The 16,439-nt window shown below is 47.2% G+C and overlaps 1 protein-coding gene across 2 annotated transcripts in view; it reads left to right on the plus strand.

The window, feature by feature from the left end:
* The window catches only part of vangl1 (VANGL planar cell polarity protein 1), a 30,836-nt gene that overhangs the window by 325 nt on the left and 14,072 nt on the right, over positions 1 to 16,439 (plus strand). The window contains exons 1-3 of one of the 2 annotated variants that reach the window (XM_056431694.1): positions 2,691 to 2,782; positions 6,103 to 6,339; positions 11,293 to 11,431. In XM_056431694.1, coding sequence (XP_056287669.1) covers positions 6,269 to 6,339; positions 11,293 to 11,431 — 210 coding nt within the window. In that variant the 5' untranslated portion in view covers positions 2,691 to 2,782; positions 6,103 to 6,268. Of the gene's footprint in view, positions 1 to 2,690; positions 2,783 to 6,102; positions 6,340 to 11,292; positions 11,432 to 16,439 lie in introns of those variants that run through there. The other variant, XM_056431693.1, reaches the window with a different exon arrangement.

A 16,439-nucleotide genomic window follows, 5' to 3' on the forward strand; every position in this document is an offset into this window, starting at 1 on the left:
ACTTGTGCACACGCCCTTGTCTCCTCTACCTGCGCGTGCAACTTCATTTCAATGCCCTCAGACCCCCGGACGCGGGCCAAGTTACCCGTATTTACTCGGGTTTTATTGTGTCAGTTTCGAGTTGTCTTCATTGTTAGTTAGTTTGAATACGTTTTTTTATTTATTATTATTATTATTTCATAGCGCCTCTTATCTTCAGTAAAGTCACACAGTGAAACAAAAGTCAACTCTGTTGCACTCGGCCGGTGCACCGCACTCAGCTGTGTGAACCGTGCACGCGGATGGATACATTGCAGTTTGAAAGCACGTGCTTTGGTTTCTCAAGTAGTCCCACAGATAGGTTACTGGGGGGGCTTCAAGAGGCCACGGTGAAACCACGGACTTTCCTGCCCCTCTAGGCCCGCCCGTCGTGTCGGGTCACGGGCCGGCGGCCGGCCGGGTGACCCGCCTCATGGAGCTCCACCGGCCACAGAGGTGACGGCAGGTAGAAGTGTGACGTGTCACCTCATAGAGCCTTCTTTCCTCTTCGCTGATATTATTACAAGGTTAATATAAGTCTTACTTTTGGTCCACAGTTAAACACATATTTTTTTGTTTAATAAAAAAGGGTTCCAGTTGGTCAAGCAGGTGCTCCTGGAGCACGTGCTCAGTCCTTAAACCTTGCTGAAAACAATGCTGCGAAATGAAACAACAACTTATGCTTGTTTAATATTGGACCAAAGATTAAAGATTTAAGGTTAACATTTTCCAATTGTTTGTTTTCTCTGCCTGCTGCCGAGCTACTTTTGTTGTCCCAGAAATAATCGAGCTAAATTATATTATTATAATGTTAAGACCACTTTATGCCACTGATATAATGACGGTATAATAGAATGATAACTCAAGTACACCCCTTCAGAAAGCAATGGCATTTTCATTGTGAGGCTTTTATATTCAGACATCGGAATTGGCGAGTGACATAAAAAAAAATAAATCCTCACAAGCAAAACAATGATGTCGCTCTGGCATAGACAAAAATGTCCAAAATGTCCAAAGTCCTATCTCAAATCTATGTCTGAGCAGAAAGCGTCACGGTGACAATGTGTTCCTCCTCCGTGTTAATTATGCGAGACCCTCATTATCACGAGATGAGATTAACATCGGAGAGCTGTGCGTGGTTTTCTTCTTCTGTGGTGGTTTCTGGGCGACAGCTGCAGAGAGAACATCGGTGATGAAGATGACAGCTGTGGATGTTCACATCAGTTATGAGCATTTTAATGTGACGGTTCTAAGGCGGCCATTAGCTCGACATATTCCTGTCAGTGCATATGCAGGGGAGGACATTTACATATTTTTAGAGGGGTAAACTTTGCCCCCACTGAAACACAGGGGCATTTAAAAAGTTTAGAAACTTGTGAAACAACAAAATAATAAATATACTTATTTATGTTGACAGTATATGAGCAATTGTCTTAAAATGGCATTAATAAGACTATTAGGCAATAATAAGACTATTAGGCTGTAATAACACTATTAGGCAGTAGTCTATAGATTCTGGACCGGGTCATATAGGCTACTATGTTTTTGACAAGTTCATTAAATTATCCTAATTCTTTGAGGAAGTTCTGGGGGTATTTGTTGCCCCTTTCGTGATATCAGGGGCATCATTATATTTCTCAAGGGCAGATTTTCCCTTGTGTATCGCCGACGCTGGCACAGCGCTACGTTAGCTGGCAATGCAACGGCCTTTATGTTGCCATGGGGATGAGGTAAACACACCTCATGCCGTTGACACTGTGAGTATTTAGTTATTATTATTATTAACTTAGATGTAGCACACGTTGCTGAGTGGTAGTCGAGCAGTGGAATAGTGCTGTTCCTTAGAGAAAGGAGAAGAAAGGACTTTCTTTGCCCTTTATCTCCTTTTCATGAATAGCTCAGCTCTGTTGGACCTCTCAGCCTCTCAGCCGGTCTCTGAAGAAGAGACCTCGTCTTTGTGAGCTTTAAGTCAGGCTTGCTTGTGACTCTGATGTATACCTGTTGCATGAAGCTTCCCTATGAGTGGCTCATGTGAAGCTACAGGAGACCTGAAGGAATGCTCTAGCACACAGGAGAACAAGTGGGCTAAAAATAATGAACACATCGCTGGCCAACCTAACAGATTGTTGCCATTCCAACGAAACTCAGGGGAGAGGGGGATCATTATCAACAGGCCCATTAGACTCCTGACCATCAAAGACCAGTCTGAGGCCAGGACCAGTCTGAGGCCAGGACCAGTCTGAGGCCAGGACCAGTCTGAGACCAGGACTAGTCTGAGATCAGGACCAGTCTGAGGCCAGGACCAGTCTGAGACCAGGACTAGTCTGAGATCAGGACCAGTCTGAGACCAGGACCAGTCTGAGGCCAGGACCAGTCTGAGACCAGGACTAGTCTGAGATCAGGACCAGTCTGAGGCCAGGACTAGTCAGAGACCAGGACTAGTTGCTCTCTGATGTCCGGTACGTTGTTCAGAACATAGCCGGGGTCAAAAGAGGCTGGATTTAACTGGATTCATATTTTGGATACTTATCGCATAGCTTTTCTTTTTCTTGCGTTTTTTAATGAGTGGAATCAGTTCAGCGCTTTGATCTGCCCAAAAGCCGACGTCTGAGCGGGGAGGAATGTGCCCGTGTCCGGCCCGTCTGGGGCTTTTACTCGACATCACGGAGCACCTCCTGCGCTTCATTAGATGCTTAATCTGCCTGCTCCTGCTGCTCCTCCTGCTCCTCGCCTCAGCTCCTCCACAGCGAGCTCGTCTTCAGAGGTCAGTGTGCCGCGGTGGTTCAGCGGCTTCAGGCCCGGTCCGGCGTGAAAGTGAGAATATTGAGAATGTGTGATGGCAGATGTGAAGTGAGGGTCCGTGGTTGCTGTGCTCGGGCCGCGGGGCGTTACACCTGTTGGCTTGTGGGTGTTTTCTTTTCTCATGAAGGTTTTTTTTCCCTTTTAAAAATGTTTTGGGGGAGTTTTTCCTGCTCCAATGTGAGGTCAAAGGTCAGGGATGTCATACATTGTAACGCTCAATATCACAAATTAGGAATTTGTGATATTGGCCTATACAAAATAAACCGAACTGAAGACTTCTCCCCCCTGCTTGGCCGCCTCAGCCTGGTAGTTCTTGCGTTACACGGAGGTATTTGGGCCGGGGTTTGGCACACAGACGCTTCCCCCTGAACAATGGCTCACGTTCTCATGTGAGAGGCTGTGCCCTTCGTGCTCCGTGATTGCTGCGATAATGTCGTCCTTCCCCTTCCCCCCCCCCCCCCCGCTCCACGTCGCCGGTGTTTGCCAGCACAAACAGACAAGCCGCCGCGGCCAGCACGGGTATCGGGTTCAGGACTCTACCCCCCCCCCCCCCTCGCCCCAGGATTCCTATTTCAGCCTTCTGCAGACTTGAAGTGGTTCCGCTTCCCAAAGACAGAAACCACACGTGAGAACAGATCCGGTTCCGCTTGGACATGGACCTCGGGGCCAGGAAGCGTGGAGGCATTTTTTCTTTGTGAGGAAAACCAGGAACTAATTGATCAGCAAGACTCAACTCCGACTGAACCTGGACCACTCACTCATTTAACCCGATTAGTCCCTCATTGGCCGCGTTCCCTCGCCTTCAAGAGGCTTACAGCGAGGGGAATGCCCCGGTGACTGAGTCCAGATTGCTCAGTCGTCATTATTCAATGGGTGAATTCCTGCAGGTCCCTTGTAGACCAGGGTCCTCAAAACCACTGGGCCCAGACGGCAGAACCGGCTCCGATTTAAGCAGACCCCGAATGTATTGTTGTGTTGTTAATATTGTCGAAATTGGCCTTTTTAATTTCACATTCAAGCGTTTAAAACACGGGTCCTTCACAGGCAGACGCCGTTGGTCTGTGGGTCAGGGGTCAGCAGGTTCGTCGTTCAACAGGGGGTTCAATCCCCGCCCTAGTCGATGTGTCCACGAGCCCCTGGCCAGAAAACCGATGGATAATTGAGGAATATACAATGTTCATGCATCACTTCTATTTAACCGGCACATCTTTTCTAATCTGATAAGCCCCGCCCTCAACTCGAGTGACGATAAGCCCCGCCCTCAAGTGATGATAAGCCCCGCCCTCAACTCGAGTGCCATCGTCCACACGGTTCTCTTTTTAGATTAAAGAATATAATATCTTGGCTTCTTTTGATTGACTTCGCTTTACGCACGAATAAAAAGAATTTTAAACATTTCAGTTAAATACCATTTTTCTAAATGTAAGTACTTTAATTTAGGTCAATTTTTTCAAAATCGTACTTATTTTTAAATCTTTTTTAAATCTAAATATTTTTCACTTGAAATAAGAGAAGATAATGTATGTATTAGTTGAGTATGTGCTATTTATAAGAAATTAATTTTAATTGGAAATCTGTAATAACAAATATTGTTTCGATGTTATTCAATTGAACTTTATTTACAAAATCACTTCAGGACAAAATCATACAGGAAATCCTCTCCAACTGGACCTCGCTGAATTCTGGTTTAAAGGAACATTTTGGGGAATATGCTTATTAGCTCTCTGGCTACAAGGTAAACAAGAAGATCAGTCCAGAGCTGTAATAAATCAGCCGTAAACCCTTCAGGGCCTCGGAGTTTCAGTGCAGGTTTCGATCTAGAGGCGTACTGCAGCTTTAAATCCTGTCGGGACAAAGTGGCGGCGTGACGGAGGTGATAGGAAAGTGTAAAGCACTCTGGATGATTGATGCAGGAGTGAGTTCATACTGTAGAACACTGTAGATGGATAACTTTAAGCAAACGCTGAGCCCCGTGGTTATAATATCTATAATATATGTGGATGTTAACGCACTTGTCAGGGGGGGGGGGTCCGAGCAGATGATTTAGTCCCTTTGGAGTTAAGTCTCAAACTACATTTCAACATTTCCTCGTGTGTCACGCAGGTATAAATGTTCACGGCGGGCCTCGAGCCCAGACTCCCTCTTCTCTTCCTCTCTCTCTCACTCTCTTTCACACAGTTAATCAAATAGGCGCTTTTAATCTCCGCCGCATCGCCCTCCTCTTTATCATAAATCATGCATTTACAGCGGATTAAAGGGCCCCTCCGGCTGGAGGAACATCAACCGTGAGCTCAGTGAATGTTCAGTGGATATGTCCCTTGATGGTGGCGTTCACGTCTTATTGCTGCACAGAGGGGAGTAAATAATGACCACGATATCAATAACGACCATTCATCCGTCTTTAAAACATTCTTTGCTGTATATCTTCCTTTTTTTATGATTGTTTTGATGTTTTTGTGGCTGTAGATGCAACATTGAGCTCGTCTCCGTCTCAGTTGTGAATTAGAAAGAGTGTTTGAGAGCTGCTCGGGGAAACCGAGTCAAATGGAAGAGGCAAGATGAAGAAGTGCCACGTTTATCATCGTCTTTGTGAGACTGCTGAAGGCCCAGCGTCATCTGGTGGGTTGTGTTCTGGTGGGTTAGGTTCTGGTGGGTTAGGTTCTGGTGGGTTAGGTTGGTCTTATGCTATGAAACAAATCGATTCCAATGGAAAATGTGAATCGATTCGATTTCTGACGTGTTAATGACTTTTGGTTTTCAATATACACCTCTGCATTAGTTAATATATATTTAATAATATAAACTGATGATAATCGACTTCACCCAAATCTATGTTCAGTCCTGTGAGAGCTGGAGCATCCAAGCGTCTCCACGGAAACATCAGAAGTGTTGCGACGTCACGCGACGCTCGACTTTCTCGACTTTTCAAATGGCGCTCTACGTTCTCGCCACAAGCGACTCCCGTTTCCTTCGTCAAAGCCTCCGAGTGACGGTTTGAAGCGGGGAAGAGGAAAGGTTCGGGGGTTGTCGTGTTCACACTGACGCGATCAGCCGCTTGTTAAACGGCGGAAGATCAAGACGCCGCGCGAGTCCCAGACGCTCTCCTCGGCTCCTCCGTGTAAAAAAAGAAAGAAGTGATGAGCGCCACAGGATGTGATGTGTGATGTTCTTTTCCCCAGACGCCGTCTCCCTCTTGTTGGCGCCTCCTGTCTCGTGTGGCAGTCAAACAGTCGGCTGACATTTCAACATATTACAATTATCCCCCCCCCCCCCCTCCTCCAGGTTGATGTTTCCTCACCGGGCGCCCTCAGGGTCGCTTTCAAGCCTGACCGCCGCCGGCTCCCCGTCGCCGTCATCCTCGTGAGCGAGCCGGTCGATCGCCTCCAGCTCACCGCCACCTGCCAGCGGAGCAGCCCGCCGCTTCACCTCCACCCCCGTCTGCGCCGCCATGGACACGGAGTCTACGTACTCGGGCTACTCCTACTACTCTGGACGCTCCCGGGGATCCCACAGGCACGGGTAAGACTACCTCCTCTCTCATCAATCAATCACAGGCGATCGATTAGCCATGTCGATCATTGATCACCCACCACAAACATTTACTCCGAATAGGATTGCGTCGAGCACGGTTTACAGGGTTCGTACGGTCATGGGAAACCTGGAAAAGTCGTGGAATTTTAAAATAGTTATTTCCAGGCCTGGAAAAGTCATGGAAAAAACTTAAATCATAAAAGTTTTGGAAAAGTCCTGGAAATGTGTTCTGATCACATGTTCATTTACGCCGAGTTTGAAATAAATCATGTGTTTTTTTAAAGAAATACACTCAAAATGTAACGCTCTCGATACGCAAAATGTTCTACATTTTTCATGTTTATACCGAGATTTCAGTTTGGTCTTGGGAATTTGGTTTAAAGTCCTGGAAATCCATTGGTCCAAATGTGTAAGAACCCTGAGTTTCGTTTTGTGGTGTTTACTGTCACGATGCACCGTGGGAGTTTCATGCACTCGGGTTTGAACCAGACATTTATTGGTGATGCAACGTTTCCCTCCGAGCCAAAGAAATGCTCCACCTGTGAGTCACATGACCCGAAAGAGTTCAACAACAACTACAGGACTGGAGGTTGGTTCTGGTGTCTGGAACCTTTCGGTGAGTTCTCTGTGTCGCTTCACTCTCAGCCCGTCCGTCTTTTTTAAATTTGATTTCTCATCCCTGGATTTTCGACTTCCGCCGCTCTGCGTCCCGCCTCTCGTGGTGCGTGCGGCTCGCGTCGGCGCCGGGTCGACGGGCTTCAGGAAGGCAGCGGGACAAACAGGTGGCGTAAAGGAGGCGAGGCTCCCGTTCCACGGCGGCCCCTCCCTTGTCACTTGCACCCCAACAGGTGTCAGAGCAGGAGAGGAACTCCGTGTCTCAGGAACTATGCGTCTCCTTCTGTCACCCTGCATCCCTCTCGCTCTCGTCCTCTTTATCTCCTCCCCCCCCTCCATCGTTCCCTCGCTCTTTGCTCCAACGTGTCCGCCGTGATATGAACGCGGCAGCTGCCCCTTTCTGGTTCTCTCTTGACCCTCTCCTCTGCACCCCCCCCCCTTCTTAAATGGATTCCTGGCTACTCTCGCTCGGCATTCCCCGGGGCAGGAATGTGCCCTTCAAAGTAAGAGCATGGCAGAAGTGGTCTCGCATTGATTTGGAATCAAAGACGGGGGGGCACTTGTGCTTCTGAAGCCTTTTCAAGTGAGTGACATCAAATTGGAAAAGGAACATACGGGCATCCCCGCCAAGCGTCTTCTCCTCTCCTCCGCTGTGCCAAAGCCACCGGCTGGGCCTCTAATTTGACCCCCCCCCCAAAAAGAAAGAAGCCATTGTTGCCTTTTGAAAGCCCTCCTCGCCGCCGCCGCCCTCGCCGTCTGAAGGTAATGCTCTCCGAGGAGTGCCACGCGTGAGGGCTCCGCGTCGCCGCGGTCTAATTGCGGTGATGTGGGGCGCAGTGGAGCGCCGTCGCACACGGAAACTCCCTCACAGTGACGAGGACACGCAGGTTGTGTTTGTTTCTGGCGATGTTTGTGAGTCAATCTCTCGTGATTTGTCAGAACATAATAGGAGAATGGAATGGGATTGGCTGAGGTCTGCATTAACAGATGGTGCGCACGGCTAATGGAGTTATTTACTCAGATGGCTGGCTTTCAACCCCCCACACACACACACACACTTTTTTTTTAATCAGACAGAATCCAGAGCTGCACAATTAACTGCGAGGGGACGACGCTAATGCAATGTTCAGTCCCCGGTTGTAATATTACATGAACACACGACCTCTTGGAAGAGGCCGCAATGTCTTCTTTCTTCTTCGTTGGTGCTTTGCCAGGGACACATTTATGGTTGTTCATAGTTAATTCTGATACATTTGGTTATAATATAAGACTTGTATTATTTCTACCTGCAAAAAAAGATTATATTTTGTAAATATTTCTGCATTGTGCCAGAATTGTGTTCCAGCCTCACACTCGTGCTAAATATTTATAACTTTTCAAACCAGTTTTAGGATTATGGGAGTTTGGTGTTGAGTTACCGTACTTCTTTTAAAAGTGCCCGAAAGCTCCACTCCTTCACTCAGTTCTGAGTATTAAAATTAAATCAAATTGGCAGCAGCTCATGTGGAAAATTGGTTCCTTTGATTGGTCAAACTCCAATTATAGTTCAGCACGCAGCGTCAACACAGCACTGGATAAATCATTAAACTAATTCATTCAAAGTCATAATTCAGGATTACTTTCTTTACATAACTATTTCTCTCTCTTAAGTAAAGGGTGGGGTGCACCACCAGGAATGTCCTCCAGGAGACACTCCCTGAACAACACGCTCGGCCATCCCAACATTTAAAGCGTCATTTTCCACCTCAACCCGTGTTTCCTGGATTGCGTCACCTCATTGAAGCGTTATCCGTGTGAGGCTAACACAGGCTAACCGTCACACACACAGGCCGTTATATTTAATGGCGCTTATCAGCCTCAAAGAATTATCAGTACCAACAAGTTTGAAACCGTAAAGCAAGGGCGGGTCATCTTTATTTATATAACATCAATCATTCATTAAAATGGTCCGACAAAAAAATCTTAGTCTGGTATGTGCAGGACTGTAGCTCATCCACACTCATCCTCAGGTGTTGGAGGCCTAATTGGCAGGACTCTTCCCCGGCTCGCCAGGCATCATCTCCCCTCCCGGGACCCACCCCCCCCCCCCCCACCACCACCACCATCCTCGCCTTTCCCCAAAAAGCCGTTTCTGGAAGTAAAATTCCATTAATCAAATCATAGCGGAGCTCGCTGTTGGAATACCAACGAGCTGCATGTTAATGAGGCAGGAAGAGGATCTGGGGAAAGGGGGTGGGGTGGGTAAAGGTGTGTGTGTGTGTGTGTGTTGGGAGTGAGGATTCAGTTTTTAAGGTCTACCTCACGTCGTCTTCTCACCTTTCTGTCGTCTCGCCAGCACACTGAGAAACCAGGTGTTCCTCCACCTGCTGGGATCCTCACGTGGACATGACGCATGCTGTGTCCACACACACACACACACTCACACACACACACACCTTGTTTACCATCGGTGGTTCCCAGCCTTAAACACCGGCTTGTGACCGCTCATTATGTGTTATCTCTTAATGGAATGTGGGTTGTGTGTGTGTGTGTGTGTGTGTTATTTGCCATTTAATTACAGAGTAAAGTTATGAAGAACAGGCCAAGAAAACTTTTCTTTTACATCTAAAATACGGTTAGAGTTTGTTTCCGGGACTTTTATCACGTTCCCTCTATTTACTTCACTATATTCCCATTTGTTTATTAGTTTTCCTACATTTTCCGAAGTCACAGAATTTTTAAATGGTTATTTCCAGGCCTGGAAAAGTCCTGAGGGACAAAAAGAATCCCCAGCTCCTCGTTGCTCTCCCCCCCCCCCCCAGTAGGCAGGATATCCTGCACATGACGGTTATGAGTTGTTATTGTGTGGCGTTCAAGGGCCAATCGGGTTCGTCACGTGTAGTTCACTAAGAGGCCGTTGTTCTCAGAGCTGTCTTTGTCTTTTTGTTTTCTGTGTGATTAAAGCCGCTCCAATCAACATTATTGCGGCCCGAAAAGTAGTGAATGCAGCTTTTCAGACTTTTTTACCACCGCGTGATTTGATTTTCATGTCAATAAATGTTATTTTTACAGCTTTTGTGCATCGTCGCTACAAGGCATCGAGAAAAAAAGCATTCTGGACTTATTGAAAACATTATTTTTTGTGGCTTTTTTGAGGAAATCGTACTTTGTTGTTTAAATGTACTGAAATAAAAGCGTCACTAAATGAAATGTAAAGAAAACGGAGGCTAACTTTATTACTCTCTCCACTCTCTCTTACCTTTCACAATAAATATAATATATATATAATTTTCCCAAGTGACTATTCCGGTATCAACATCCTGCGCTCGAATGTCTTGATGGAGACGACGTTGTGGGAATTAGATTAGTTACGTCCACATAAACAAAGTGAATTACAGACGGACAGAAAACATCACGAGGCATCTTTAAATACCCTGAACGCCTCTTCCAATCGCCCCGTGTCCAATATGTCGGCCCAGTAATCTCGTTCCATCGTTGAATATCTAGATGAGATCTGACAACCGTGTCTCTGGAGTCTGTCTGGCTCTCGTCCAATCAGCTCCCAGCACCTGGGAAACACAACTGCTGTCATCCCAATTAAACCGTGCTTTTAGAAAGAAATTCTTGCTTTCTTTTTACATTTTTAAAATAATTTTTTCAGCGTTCTTTCTTTTACAATGCTGTGTGTACGACGTCCGTGAGGTCAGCAGCTGGAGGGGGGGGGGGATTAACCGTGGCTTGTTGAGCTTCTTTGTGGTAATGGAGCCGCAATGCGGGCGCCATGCGGCCGCCGCCGTGCCAGGGACTCTACATGGGATTAGGGCCGGGGGTCAGTCGGGCTAATGGAGCTCATATGTTAGAGACAGAGGGCCCTGTAGTCAGAGTGATGCTGTGGAGTGTGTGTGTGTGTGTGTGTGTGTGCTCTCTCTTCTGTATATTTGTAACTGTCCGTCTCTTACACAGCGCTTATATCCCAGACTTGTCCGCTCCGTTTTTTTCAATTTTATTTTTATCATGAAGAAGCAGAGCAAAGGTCAAAGGTCACGGTCCAATCTCGTGAACGTGATTTCTGAGTCATGTGTGGAGGGAATTTCCTCAAATTGAGCACGAGCGTCCACTTGGACGCAACGATGAACCGATCAGGTTTTCAAAGGTCGAAGGTCAAAGGCCACCGTGACCTCACGGCTAATTATGACGATTTAGTCTCGTAGGATAAAAAAATGCTGCCGTGGACCGGACTGCGTGGCAGAGGTTCTGGTAGTATTGCAGACGCCATTGAACAACACGTGTAACATGAGTTTTCTGCGCTCACCACGATGTTGTTTTTTCCCCCTTTGTGTTTCTCAGGGAGCGAAGCCGGGAGCGAAGCCGGGACCGCCATAAGGCCCGCGGCAAAGACAGCCGCTCGGAGAAGTCCATCACCATCACCACCACGCCCGCCGAGCCGCTGCTGGGCGACTCGGCCGCTCGCGCTGAGCAGGTCCAGGTAGGCCTGAACACGGCGCCGCCGGCCCGACTGCCGAGCCGCTCCAGAACCACACATTTAGGAATCTCCATATCTCACCACGCTCTGCTTTATGGTGGCGTAGCGCCGCTACTTTGACTTATCAGGGATTTAGAGCCCAGGAGATTTATCAGCCACGACTCAAAATGAGTGGCGATGATGCCTGCGTTCATCAGCCTGGGCTGGGTCGGGCCATCTGGTAGCTGGAGGTTCAAAAGCCAGACGGGCCGGTCCACTTTTGGCGAGGCCTGCCACGCCCCTTTCAGGAAGTCTCCCGCAGATCCAACATCTGCAACGGGATAAGGATGCAGCAGCGTCACTGTATTTCACTCACGATGGGGTCCAGTGCAAAGTGGGGAGATTGCTCCCCCCCCCCTTCCTAAAAAATGGACCAGGCCAAAAAAAAGAAAAAACTGCCAGTTTAGGCGTCGGTCAAAAAAACACGGATTCGTCTACTGACCGACTTGCCGCTCACTTTCCGTTGTGGCAAAGACTCGTTCGAAGTTTTTGTCTAATTTTAACAGACGTCAGGATTTGCCACGGAGACGTCCTCGAGTGTTTCCTCGCTCCTCGAGTGTTTCCTCGTTCCTCGAGTGTTTCCTCGCTCTTCAAGTGTTTCCTCGCTCCTCGAGTGTTTCCTCGCTCTTCAAGTGTTTCCTCGCTCCTCGTGTCTCCTTCATGTTGCGATGTAATGAGTTGATGAGCTTTTAGAGGCGCTGGAAGGTGGATTGTGTACTTCCAGCTCTTTCAGCTCTGCACGCGGCTCTCGTTGGAGTCGAGCTCCTCCGGCGCGTCGCTCACATTCCAGGACGCAAGCCAGAAAGCCCCGAGCCGCACGCACGAGTGACTTCAGGCGCTTGTCCCGCCGCGTGGAGCCTCGTGGCGGGGACGACAATGGAGGCCGAGCGTCGCCGCGACCTCTGCGGGCGACCCCGGCGCCTCACAATGAGAGGCGTCCGGGTCGGTCCGCTCCCGCTGTCGTCGTGTGAAACCGGATCGCTGTGGAGACCGAGAGGTCGATGCCGGGCGACATTGTACGAGGTGTCAAACGGGAGAAACGCGATATGGTTAAACCACAAAGCATTCTTTGGGTATTAACACCTTCCCATGAAGAGAGAGAGAGAGAGGTTTATTTTTATAGAAACAGTTTAGAGAGGGAACCACACGCAGCCACGTCGGGCTTTTGGAAAAGGCGGAGCTCTTTTGGTGGTGAGGCGGGATCCCGCTGAGCCGCTCGGGTATCCCCGTGATCCGTGTGAGGCCCGTGGGCGGGCAAAGAAAGAGAGAGAGAGGAGGACTTTCTAAACACTTATCCACGGTCGATTTGGAAGAAGGCGTTTTCCGGGGCTCACATTTCTTTGAGTCAACAGTCGAGAGATGACGGGAAGGGGAGCGACGCACACGCGTATGTTTGATGCCCTGACCTCTCGGCCGCCCACTGGAGAAGGTCACGACTCTCAGATATGAGGTTCAGGCCCAGAAACTCAAGTTAAGGCATTTCAAAGAATTCTTCCCGGGTTTATTCAGACAGGAGGGAGATGCTGCATGAGAAGCTGCAGGATGGTTGGTGTGTGTGCGTGTGTGTGTGTGTGTATGTGTGTGTGTGTGTGCAGGAACGTGTGTCCCGGTGCAGTGCGCCTCGTTGACGCTCCGGCATGTCACTATACCAGAAGTGTAGGATTTAATACCAACATCAGGAATGTCAAGAACAAAACGATAAACACTTACAGCTGGTGTTAGGACGTCATCATTTGTCAAAATTCGTCAGAATTCGCCCCCCTCAAGTCTATTTCATGTTGCCGTGACAACAATACCTTCCAAACAACTGGATTAATTCCCATTTCTGGATTTTCTTGAATACTTTTTTTACAAGATTACATGTATCTTATGTGTGTGTATATTATACATCCCATATATTATAACCTCATACTTCTGTTTTCCTGAATGGAGTTTGAACGCATCGTATTGAAACCCGATGCAACCCCCGTTAGAGTTAGCACTGAGATGTAGCGGGTTGTGATTCTTCTTTTAAGGCTGTTGTTGATGAGCAAGTTTTGTCTTGCCTTCCCAGAAACACACACACACACACACACACACACACGTGCAGCCTCTCCCGTGGCAGCGCTGCGATGCTCACTGGCTCAGAAGCGATGCACTGATGGGAGATCTTTCTATATAAAGCCGAGTCGGGGAGGTCAGACACACACACTCTCTCTCTCTCTCTCTGGATACGTATCGAGCGGGGGAGGAAGCACAGAGACGATGTTTGAGCTTGGACTGAGGTGAAGTTCATTTTTTGGGGGGGTGGGTGGAGTCGCCAACGGTGATGGAGGCGGGAGACGAGGTGCTGGAGGTCTGCGAGGCGGTGCAGGAGATCAGGGCAGTGATTGTCACCAACATAGATGGAGACTCCATTACTAACTCCCCTCCAGGGGCCGGCTCCGGAGCGGGGGCCAAACCAAGCCAGGTAAGAGCAGAGGGGTCCCGGGACGACAAGTTGTTAAACCAGGGAGAAGGTCTGGAGGAAATTTCAATTTTGCAGGAGCAAAACATTTTTACAAATATACAATAAAATACAAGGAAATAGCATGTTACATTTAAGATATTCAATGATAAAGGAAATGAAAATGTAAAAGTGTATGTCTCTAAAGTGTAAAGTGACAGCGGTGCACGGCTTAGTGATGATCAGTCTGAGGAGGGTTTATGATGAAGTCTAGTAGCAGTGAGAAACTTGTCAAATGAACCTCCTGATTTAGTTTCTTATTCTTCACTCAAAATTTGCTCTCGGACGACATCATCTCCACGCCACGCTCTGGCTTTTGATAAATCACAAGTGGTCTGTCCCCCTCATGGCCACCTGACATGTCTGTGTGTAATCCATTTCAACCAGACTTTAATTGACCGTCTCTCCAGCCTCTCATTGTCTCGCCGTCACGCCTCCATCCTCCCAATTAGTCCAGGACACTGTTTTTAAGGCGCTTCGCTTCCGTGTCCCGACACGTTCTCGGCGGCCTCGCACGCCGTCCACTCCAACGCTTGGTTTTAAATGGCTGTGAGGAGCTCTTTGGGAATACAATGTTTTACACACACACACACACACACACACCTCGCCTCCCAGGAGTGAGCAGAGTGCACTTGTTCCTGCTCTGAGCGAGGGGCTTTGTTTGTTTGCAGCCCACTTATGGCTCAACAACAGAAAACAGGCTTTTAGTGGATATTCGATTTAATGCGAGAGACAATGGCTGTTATTTATACTCCGGGGGTGGGGGGGGGTGCACAAAATACTCAGCTGAAAGCTTTGAAATGCACGCTGGAATATATATAGATATATACATATCTATATATATTTATATATATATATATATAGAATATACATATTTATATATCTATTTATATATTTATATATAAATATCTATGTACATTTATATATAAATATCTATATATCTTTATACATAGTATATGTATATATATACATATTTATAGTATATATATATATATATTTATATATATATATATTTATATATATATATATAGAGCTGCTCAGAGTTGTGTGATAACCTACTTGAAGGTTTAGTTATTGTATCAGTACATGCAAAATATCTCTCAGATTTTTAACCTTCATAAATGTGTTCTTTCACTTCGGACCAGACTAGAATATTTTCAGCAATTACATATATTTTTTGCAAAACAGACGTAACTGTCATATAATTTAAAGCCTTTTGATCGAGGGGCCCTCAACATCAGGAAACCCCTCCAATCCCCACAGTCCTGCAACGCGACACGACGCACAGCAAGCGCCCGTGTGCAGTTCAAATGTCTTGCCGGACGTGTAAAGCTCAGCCGGATCGTGTTGCAGTACTTACAGTTTGCAGCCGGGCCAAATATTTCATCAAAGAAATACTTTGATGGCACATTCTCTGCCCCTTCTGGAAACTTGCCGCGCCTCCGTAACCACTAAACAGTGTTGAACGACGCCGTATCATCTTCCTGTGTGTTATTACTTCATCATTCACGTATTAAATTAATAGTTTGTTATTTTGGTAAAATGCGCACATTAGTCTTGTTGCTGAGAGTTAGGTGAGAAGATCGACGATGAAGCTACAGCCATGAGACAGTTAGCTTAGCATAGCTTAAGGACTGGAAGTTCTGCGCTAATTTGCATGTTGACGTAAAGAAACGTGTGAATTTGTGATGAACTGGAGGTTCTGGTAGAACAGGAGCCTTTTGTATGTGTTTGGTTGACTGTGAACAGAGCCAGGCTAGCTGTTTCCCTCTGCTTCCAGTCTTTGTGCTAAGCTAAGCTAACGGCCTCCAGGCTCTAGCTTCATATTCAAGATGGATATAGTCGTGTGGTATATCATTCATCTCGTCTAATTCTTTGCCAACAAGTCTAAATATTCCTGTAACGGGTGAAATTTAGCCAAAGTTGTTTTTTGGGGTTTATTATCCAGTTTCTACCCGCTAGTCTGACAATACAAATTATTTTAGCTCTGGACCACATTGAACTCCCTCCTACGTCTCCCACGCATTCTGTAGATCTAAACCTTTTTTAACTGTGATCTTCCTCTCTTTAATTCTTCATTGTCCCGCCTCACTCTGGCTTGTAACACCTCCTAGAATAAATCACTGTCGGCGCGAGAGTCGACCTGACAGGTGTTTAGCTGAGGTGTGTTTTATTCATGACACACATGTAGTGTTGAGGATTTCACACGTCGGTTTGTGAGCGAGGTAATCCTCTCCGGCTTCTGAACCGCCACTGGCCTGACTTCCCCTCCCCGTCTGGATCAATCCCTTCTCCGCTTTTTAATTGGCTGCCTTGTTATCGAACCACATCTCGCCCCTTTTTTTTTTACCTCTTTGTTCCCTCTCGCTCTTCGCCCCTCTTCCTCCATTTCACCCTACTTTCTGTGTGATGAATGGGACTGGGTCCTGAACCAGATCAGAGATGGCTTCTTAATCCCGTGAGGAAATGTGGGTCACTAATGTCTAT

This window comes from Pseudoliparis swirei, chromosome 14 (assembly GCF_029220125.1).
Source record: "Pseudoliparis swirei isolate HS2019 ecotype Mariana Trench chromosome 14, NWPU_hadal_v1, whole genome shotgun sequence".
Taxonomy (NCBI): domain Eukaryota; kingdom Metazoa; phylum Chordata; class Actinopteri; order Perciformes; family Liparidae; genus Pseudoliparis; species Pseudoliparis swirei.